This window comes from Sus scrofa, unplaced genomic scaffold, assembly GCF_000003025.6.
Source record: "Sus scrofa isolate TJ Tabasco breed Duroc unplaced genomic scaffold, Sscrofa11.1 Contig1734, whole genome shotgun sequence".
Lineage (NCBI taxonomy): Eukaryota > Metazoa > Chordata > Mammalia > Artiodactyla > Suidae > Sus > Sus scrofa.
In genome coordinates, this window is record NW_018084938.1 from 417,481 (window position 1) to 427,957 (window position 10,477).

Consider the following 10,477-nt stretch of genomic DNA (forward strand, 5'->3'; position numbering starts at 1 on the left):
TCAATTAACTGGAGGGATTTTTTTTTTCTCTAGACTATTTGAGACCATCATTATAGGCTCTTCTATGGTGTTGCAAGAATAGTCCATAAGTGTCTAGACACAGGGTTGAAGAGAATGATAATGACACCCAATCCTTTAGGCCACTTCCAAGACTTCTAAACTTCTTCCAGTCTGGTACTTTATGACACATGGGATTTTAAAAAGTGAGTCTTTTAACATTAGTGTTCATTAGCTGGTTAAGGTATTCCTCTAATAAAATTTATTATTTGTTGATTTTTAAATTAAATAAATTGCTATATAGATTGTTATAAATTATACATATATAACCACTAATACTTATTAAATATTCTGCATTTAGACTTACATGCTATAACTTAGTTTGGCAGTTATATTTGAAGATATTAAGCGTGGTGCTATAGCAGGAAAGTAAATTCTAAAAAGGGCATCCAATAAGTAGGCAAGTAAGCTTATTTCAAAGTTTGTTTTCTGTAGGATTACTATATGATGTAGTTATATTTTTTGCCAATAAAATCTTGTAGACTCTTGAGAAAAGAAAACGAATGATAATAAAAATGAGTGGGCTTTTTTTGAGTGTAAGAGACAGGAGGGGGTCTTTTCCCCCTACTGCTCTTGATTTTAATTCATGCACATAGGAGTGTCACAGAACTGGGACCTTAGTCAGTGGTGGCCAAAGTTTGCAGAGGAAAAGAAACAAAAAAAAAATGGTGAGTGATTGTTTGATGGAACAAATAAACTTATGCTTTGAGAGTTCAATTAGCAAGAGATTTAAGAAAAGTCTGGACTTGGGTATTAAATTAGTGAAGTAACGCAGTTTGTTGTAGAAGCTTCTTGACCCTTAATTCCTCCCACTGGGTAGTAGAAAGATAAGGATATCTTATAAGGGTATCTTTCCACTACCCAGTGCAGTAATCATGAGAGATTATTTCCTGCTTTTAGGGACAAGAGAGGATGGTCAAAGTGTCCCGCTTGCACTGGCCATTTCTTAAGTCATTTCAATTCAATAATTAATATGCCACCGAGGTACACTTTAGAGTGACCTGCCCTGGGCCACAACAGCAGCAGAGCATTCCTTCTGATGGGATAAGTATTTCTTCGGAACCATCCTCAAGACCACCCAACCCCACCTCCCCCACTATACCCACACAGACAGAAACACCACATAAACACAGGGACATATATACATACTACATTCCAATACTTCTCTTTGGAAAATTATTATATTACACCAAGTTAAACAGAACTATGAATAAATAACTAGTCAGATGAAATTTCCTATAGAATAGACAGAATGTTTTCCCCATTATTCCATAGGTTTCCATACCTCCAAGAAGAAAAAACTTTATTGGATATGTGAAAGTTATTAAATGTCAAACATCAAAAGAAGGGTTCCCTGACATTAAAGACAAACACTACTGCCTTTATGTTTTCTCCTTGATTTTGCCTTTGTTGTTGAGCCAGAATAAGTCAATCGAAGCAACTCTGTACAAAAGCAATGCAGGCATTCTGCTTAGAAAAGATAAGTGCTTTGGTAGAGAAAGACATTTAGAGAAATTGGAACCAAGACACAGAGCTGACATGGGATTATGAGATCCAAAGGAAATGAAGAGAAATGATAAAACAGTACTTTCCTTGTTGCATAAGATAAATAAGTGAAAAGACACTAGAGGGGGTTGGGAGAATGCTGGATTCTGTTCCCTCCCATAGACACATGTGAGTATGTTAAAATTTTAGCCTTACTAACATTATTTATTTTACAATTAATGCATGATTGTTAAAGACACGAGTGAAAATTCTAGATATATAAGAACAATGTATACAGTCAAATAAGAATAAGAAGACAGTATCTTTGAACTTAATTCAGTAACTATTTATTTACATCTTAATTTGCACAGGCTCATTGCTGAAAAATAGAGAGACACAAGAAAAATAAAGATGTAGCACATAAAATTCTGTCTTAGGCAAACTGAGAAAACACACTTCATAAGAAGAAACACCAGTATTGAGCATTAAACTATTTGAAATAGAGTATACATACAGGTGAAAAGCTACAAACAGAGATGGAATAAAACAATATGTGTGGTCTACTGATGGAGCTGCAAAATCTTCCGAATAAGAAAACATTAGGACTGTGAATTACATGTAAGACATAGACAGAAAGCATAGGGGTGGGGTCTTTACAAGCAGAGGAGAGAGAGAAATAAAGGCACGTGAGTAAGATTTTAGAGTATGTTTGGGGAATGCAGTAGGATCCAGTCTCTCTGGATGATAGCATCCAATAAAAGGGAAACAGAGGAAGAAACTAAGGTAAGACAAAAATACCAATCATGAGTGTCCAGTTTGTCATCTGCCCTGCTAAAACTTTGTAAGTGTTAGCTAAAGGACTATTACTTCTTTATGGAATACAAATGTTACTCATTTCATAGATATTTGAAAAAAGAAGGATGCATATCATTAAAGCAAACTGCCAAGATTCAGAGTCAGTAGTCACCTGACCATGAAGCCTATTATAATAATTTATACAAGTGCTGTGTAATAATTTATAACAATCCTGTGACTTCTGAGATGAATAAATTCAACTTGGGCCAATTTAGGAAGATATTTGATAAACAAGTGAGGAGGCTGGATTTTATTTCAAGAAAAGTAGGGTTCCATATCATTTTTGGAGAGCTCTGATATGGTCAGTAATGTGCTTTAGAAGGATATTTCTATGCCTCAGATCTATGGGGTCACACCCAAACCAAGTGGGAAGCTTTAAAGTACAAATTGCAATCTGAAAAACAGTGATTTGTTTCTTTGGTCCAACGTCCCAAAAAAGCATAAATGCTTTCTATATCAAATAATAAATTCCCTGGAGATACCAATCAAAGGTACAATGAATATCATCTTATTTGCTTTAATTCTAAGTGTGCTATTTTAAACCATACCTTCCTCATGGCAATTTTCATCTCCTCATTTCTCAGAGTATAGATGAGAGGATTCAGCATGGGGGCAATCACGGTATAAAACAGGGAGATTTCCTTATCCTTGTTTTCATTCCCAGCAGGTAAAACATAAATGTAGATACAAGGAACAAAGAATAAAACCACAACCATTATGTGAGAACTACAGGTGGAGAGAGCTTTCCGTCGCCCCACAGAGGAGTGTGTCCTAAGACTATACAATATGATTATATAAGAAATTACTAGGACAAGAAAAACAACAATCACCACCACCCCTGAATTTGCAATCATTAAGATATTAACAAGATGAATATCGCTGCAGACTAGTTTCAAAAGTGGCTTCACATCACACAGGTAGTGATCTATCTGATTGGGACCACAGAAAGGTAAACTGAGCATCACCAGCAGTAGAGCAATAGAGTGTCCAAAACCCACAACCCAGGCCATAATGACAAACATAGTGCACCTCTGCTGGTTCATGACGACCACGTAGTGCAGGGGCTTGACAATGGCAACATAGCGGTCAAAAGCCATGGATACCAAAATGAGTATCTCCACACCTGCCATCAAGTGGCCAGTGAAGAGCTGGGTCATGCAGTTGTTATAGGAAATCTTTTTTCTTGCTGCAGTTAAGTCCCTTATTAGCCTGGGGACCACACTGGAAGTATAGAAGAGGTCCATGAGGGAAAGGTGGCAGAGAAAGTAGTACATTGGTTGTTGGAGTAGATGGCTGCAGGTGATCGTGAGTAAGACGACACAGTTTCCCATTAAGACTGTCAGGTAACAGAGCAGGAACAAGAAAAGGAGCAGTAGCTCTGTTTGCTTATTTCCCCACAGACTCATAAATACAAATTCTGTGACATTGTTTTGATTTTCCATGAGATTAGGGTGTGTCCAGCATAAACAACAGACACTTAATTCATCGGAAATGACACAAAACATAATACATCTTTAACAGAACTTTTGAAGTTTCAGAATATTTATGCATTTAATAAGATGTAGGTTACACAAGATTTATTTAAAAGATTTCAGACTTAATCTTTTAAATCCTTTTTAGATTAACAGTGTCATATTTCCAGTGAAATTTAGGGGGAGTATATTTCATGTCTGGAACTTTGTAAATATTTTTCATGAATAGTTATTTTTTGGATACTCATTTTACATGCGAGGAAGTAGAAAAATAGTTAATTCCAAAAAATCACTAAGATATTAAATGCAACCCAGGACATGAACCTCTATTTGATGCCATTTTCTATGCTTTGCACAGTTATGCTACCTCACCTACTGGCAAAATGTACTACCAGCTCTTTTCCACCTCTATAAAGAGAATGGGGTCTTATACCCCTCTCCTGATAACCACCTGTACAACTTTAAATCTCTTCCCTACCCTATGCCACATATAATTTATGCATAAAGTCTAAATCACAAATGAAAATGACACATACCCATTGGAACTAATTTTTTTTCTTGAAATAAAAGCTAGACATATGGTAGAGAAATAGCCTTAATTAGTTTGTAACTAAGAGTTTCAGCAACTCTTCCTCCTTCCAAGTATGGTGAGGATTCAGAGCACAGAGAGGCAGAACTTGAGGCACAATTGCTGGACACCTGAATATAGGAATAAAAGTTATTATTATGTAAAAGTTCATCCTTTTCTTAATTATTCTAAAAGCTCATTTTAGAGGTCACCCTTGAAACATTAGAAAGACTGGAGAGCTGGCTGTTTTCTGCAGACATGCTGAAGAACTCAGTGTGAGTAAAAGATGACCGGCTGATTAAAATACATATTTAGAACAGTGGCTACCACTTTGATGTAATGTACAGAATTCTTGAAATTCTTTTACCTATAACCAAATGTCTTCCAGAAAAATTCTTTTACCTATAACCAAATGTCTTCCAGAGAAAATCACATTTTGCCAAAAGAATATTCATTTCAATAAATTGTTTTTTAGGGAGTTCCCGTCGTGGCGCAGTGGTTAACGAATCCGACTAGGAACCATGAGGTTGCGGGTTCCATCCCTGCCCTTGCTCAGTGGGTTAACAATCCGGCGTTGCCGTGAGCTGTGATGTAGGTTGCAGACGCGGCTCGGATCCCGCGTTGCTGTGGCCCTGGCGTAGGTCAGTGGCTACAGCTCCGATTAGACCCCTAGTCTGGGAACCTCCATATTCCGCAGGAGCGGCCCAAGAAATAGCAAAAAAAAAAAAAAAAAAGACAAAAAAAATAAAAAAATAAAAAAAAATAAATTGTTTTTTAATGGTAGCAGTGGGGAACATAGGATTCATTGGACTGATGTCCTAACAACTACGAAGATGAACATTCAGAGTCTCATATCCTATTACTTTTTTGTTGTGAACACCTAGCAGTTCATCTTCTCTGAGCCTCCTCCTTTAACTAGTTAGTAGTGAATCTACTTGTTTATGTTAATTGCAAAAAATGAATTTCATGCAAGGAACACTCGATATAAAGGGCTTATGATTCTAACTTGTCAACTACATAAAACATTACTCTCACAAATATTTGGGGAGCAACTAACCATTCTGAAAGGAAATAGGCACCAGCATTTTCATCAGTTTATTGGTTTTAACTATGGATTTTTATCTTCTGTCCAAGGGGATTAATTAAAGAATCTAAGACATAAAAGTATAAGGAAGAAACATAACTGTTGGTGTAACTTTGTTCTGGGTTCAAAGAGCTTAGCAAACAGCATCTTTATGTACAAAATGAAATTATCCAAACCTAGTAATTTTTTTTAGGGCCACATGTGTAGCAAATGGAAGTTCCTAGGTTGGGGTTTGAATAGGATCTTCAGCTGCCAGCCTATGCCACAGCCTATGCCACAGCAACGTGGCATCAAGCCACGTCTGAAATCTCCACCACAGCTCACTACAACTTGGGATCCTTAACCCAGGGAGTGAGGCCAGGGATCAAACCCTCATCCTCATGGATATTAGCAGGGTTCAGAACCTGAGGAGACACAATAGGAACACGAAAGCCTAGCATTTTTTAATGTGGAAGAATCTGATCAATTAAAGGACATAAATGATTTTAATGATAACATTAAATTGTATAATAAAACTGTAGAAAAACTAGATTGCAGCTCTTGGAATAGAATGTTTCTTGAACACTGATAAGCCTGGACATCTTTAACACCTGATCCAGTGCTGCTCAATGTATGGTTGAACATCAGACACAAAAACACAGGCCTGTATAGAAAAACATCCTCCAAAGCAGTCAGTGTCTGTAGAATTCTATGAAACAACTGCCTTATGCAGAAATATCTCAGGTCTCATCCTCAAACCATTTTCCTCCTGGTCTTTGTTTAGACCGTGTAAATAATCTGGGTGCCTCCTCTCTCTTTCCCTCATGCTCCCTCTTTCTCTCTCTCTCCCTCTCTCTCTCTTTCTCTCTCCCTCTCTCCCCTTTCTCTCTCTCTTACACCATGCAAAAACACACGCAGGTACACACTCATACTCTACACAAATAAATGCTTAGATACATAGGGTTTGGGGAGTAAGGAATTGTTCATTTTTTACAAAGTTTTCAGTTAAAGGGTTTCTCCATATTTTTTCCCCTTTCAAACTTTAAAAATCTTGAGAAAAATCTCTTTGAGGAATTGTTGGCAAGGATACGTCAACTACAGTGTGAAAAAAATAAACATCTAAATATAATTACTGGGAATTAGGATTTTTGACTAAGGACATGAGAGTATATAAATAGTGTAAAAATCCATCAAGGACAACTTGATGTGATTTTTTCTGTTTCTTTAAATAATTATCACATCTATGATAAAGAAAAGTTGAAAACTGAATATTATGTGCTTAGTTATTTGATATATTTAGAGTGACGTTTCAAATTCCATACACTACTACTAATAATATGTTCTAAGACACTTCACTAAATACTCTCCAAGTACTAACCATTCTATTTTCACCATGATCTGATGAGGTATATATAATTGTATTATTGCCCTTTTATTGCAAATAGGAAACTAGAACCAGAAGTTAAACAAGTATTAATGGGAATTCTGTATCTAAACTATTTTTGTATAATTCAGAAGCTCATTTTTTTGTGCTTAAATGGCTCTCATTGATAAAATTAAAATCTCAAACCCCTCATTTTATCATCAAATCACCACCTAGATTTTCCTGAGTGCCCTCTCTTCAAAACAACTGCTAGGAAAATTTTTCCTGAGTAATTTGAACATAAAAATTTGAATTTACTAAGGTCAAAAATTTTTACAAAATAATTTTTTTGTGCTGTTCAAAATCCTAGTTATTTTCTCGATATTTATTCCACTTATTTTTCCCAATTTGAAAACATACTCATGCACACACACAAACATGTACTCATACACATATGCGTATATATCAGTCAGGTTGCTTACCTCTGTGAAATTTAAAAAGATTTTTTTGAAAATAGTGAAATTCTTCAGATTGGTTCCTTTTATTTTTCTGTGACTGTTTTATGAAATAGTAAATAGATGTGGAATACCTCTTATTCTCTCATGAATCTTCCATCCAAAATAAATGTTCAGGCAAGTATTGCTGGGGATACCTTGAATTAAAAGGCACGAGAGGGACCAGAGGGAAAACTTCCCACAGGCACTTTACCTCAGCCAATGTGCATGTGGTTGTCATTGTAAAAATAAAGCAAATACTATTAGAGTGGATATATACATAAATTTAAAGTTTACTTCTTTTATTTTTCTCTTACGGGTTTTCAGGTTAATGATCCAATATTTTCTGTAACATTAGAACACTGATGAAACATTATGGGTATTTGTTTTTCTATCTCTCTCCTCTCCTAGAATATTTCCTCAAAGACTAAAGTCATTGTTGTTCATCATGATACCATACTATATGTTTAATAAGCAATAAATTCTTTACCATCATTATAAATCATTTTATATCATTATAAATCATTTTCTGTTACTGTGCTATCTGGTATTAGGGTGATGGTTAGAATTGGGAAAATTCATGATGCATACTTAATTTTCCCCTTGTTTTAGTTGTCTTTTATTTTTTGCCTGATTTTGCCTTTTCTCTTCTTGGGTGAAAGAGGGAGAGAGGGAGAAGCGTGTGAATACAAAGTAAAGGCAATAAGCTGAATAAATTATAGTCCTTAGTTTATAGCAGGTGATCTTTATGGACCCACGCAAGGTTATTTCAAAGGTTAATTTGATTTTATAATAGGTTTTCATTTTTTTAATTGCTAATTTTCACTTCTCTTTGCCCATTCTGGACACTCACTGTAATGTACTATATTCAACTCTTACTAGCTCCAGGTTATTGCATGTTCCCTGTGGCTTTCCTGCAACTGTCCACATCTTGAAAATGATCTCTTATTATAATTTTCTATAATTATGGTGTTTGACTGGGTCTTCCCTTTGCTGCATGACACTGACTCATATATGCATTTAATAATATAGCCTTAAAATACATGAATCAAGGATAAATAAATCCACAGGAAGAAAATATCAATCCACCTTCACAGTAGACAATTCAATGTTTCTTTTTCAATTATTGATAAAGTAAAGCAGGCAGGAAGTGAGGAAGAACATAAAATATCTAAATAGCACAATTTAAAAGAATACAGATGCATGAATAAAATCATGCACTTAACAAAGAATAAATATTACCGGTATGCATAGATGAGTACATACAAAATTAAGTATTAGATCATTTTAAAAAAGCCTCAACATATTTTAAGGAAGTGACATTATGCAAAGCTCTGAGCAAAATTTAAATCTAAAACTATATTACTGTTATTTGCTCAAACAGTTTAAGGATACCTCTCTCAAATAACTAAATATGTTATGGGAGATTATTAGTAGAGAAATTGGGTTTAAAAATACATACAAGGAAGAGTGTCCACGTGGTTCAGCAGCTTAAGGATCCAATGTTGTCACTGAAGTGGCTCAGGTCGCTGCTGTGGCATGGATTTGATCCCTGGCTTTGGAACATCTGCATTCCATGGGTGCAGCCAAAAACAAAAAACAGAAATAAATACAAGGCATTTTACTTGGAAAGGAAGGAGTAAAACTACCTCCAGTAACAAATGACATGATATTATATATAAAAAATCCTAAAAAATTCACTCATACTATATCTATATAGCTATTATGTGTATGTGTGTGTATATATATATATACACACACACACACACATATAAATACAAGATCAGGACATCAGCAAGATTAAAATCTAAGAGACCCCAATGCTCACAGCCCTCTCCCCAAAAAATAGAAACAATAAACATAACTACAAACCAAAGAAAATACCTCAGGGAAAATTCTGGATTACAAAGAAGCAGCAGCAAATCTTTGTGGATCTCAAAAATCAAGGAAAGCCACAGATAAAAGTATAAGAAGCATATTACCTGTGTCACCCCATATCCCAATCCAAAGCAACTCTGCACCAGGAGGCATCTCATCAAAGGAATTTTACCCCATAGGAAAAATGAAAGAAGAAAGCAGGAAGCCCGCTAAGGCTTCACCATTGTGGATATTTGCAGCCTTTGCCACGTATTCTTCAGCAACATTGATCCCATTGGATGGAGCTAACTTGGAGTCCCCAACATTTGCATTTATTCCCTGGCTCTGAAGCTATCTCTGCAGTGAGACCAAAAATCAGCACCCTATTTTCTGGGATAGCAAGAGCAGAGTACCTCATCATATAGTGCTGGAGATGCCATTGCTCTGGGCCCAAACCCTGGCCCCAGGCTGTAGCTTTCTCCCACCATCATCAGTTTGCACTGCCACTGCTATGAGCCTCTACCCCAAGCTCGATTTGAGGCCCTGAACTGTCATTGCATCAGACCACTGACATATTTCTGACTTTAACTGACCACCACCTACATTGTGTTGCCATTTCCTGTGACTGCCTCCTTGGGTCAGAATTGAATTTTTAACCCACCAAGCCCAGGTTGTACTAGCTCTGCATCCTGCCCATTGGTACCAAGACACTGCTTCACATTGTCATCACAGGGTCTATATCATAAAGCAGGGTCTAATGTACTCCCTACAGCCAGAGTCACTGCAGCAAGACCCTGAGACCAAATTCTTGGTTCCATAGGAGATCTGCATACACCTGCACTTTAGACAGTACTGTCACAGGTACAGCAAGCTCACCAGTGCTAACATTATACTCAGTATTCAAAAGTTAAAAGAATGATAAATGAAACTGTGGTATAGCCATACAATAAACAATTATTCCATCATAAAGATGAATGAAGAACATGCTATAACATGAGTGAACTTCAAAAACATGCTAAGAACACAAAAGAGCATACATTGTTTGATTCTGTGTATATGAAATGTCCAAAATAAACAAATTCATAGAAACAGAAACCTGATTAGTGGTTCCCAGGTACTAGGGGGAGGGATAAATGGTAACATAATAAATGGCCACTTAATTGGCATAGGATGATGAAAATGACCTGTAATTAGAAAACTGTGATGATTACACCACACTGTGTAGATATTAAAATCCAAAGGACTGTACATTTTAAGTAGTTA

At 36.1% G+C, this 10,477-nt stretch overlaps 1 protein-coding gene across 1 annotated transcript; it reads right to left on the minus strand.

Moving 5' to 3' along the window:
• Positions 1-2,900: 2,900 nt before the first annotated feature.
• On the minus strand, positions 2,901-3,839 carry LOC110258269 (olfactory receptor 4P4-like). Its single transcript, XM_021081447.1, has one exon. It carries the CDS (start codon positions 3,837-3,839, stop codon positions 2,901-2,903), a length of 939 nt encoding a protein of 312 aa, XP_020937106.1.
• Positions 3,840-10,477: the final 6,638 nt, after the last annotated feature.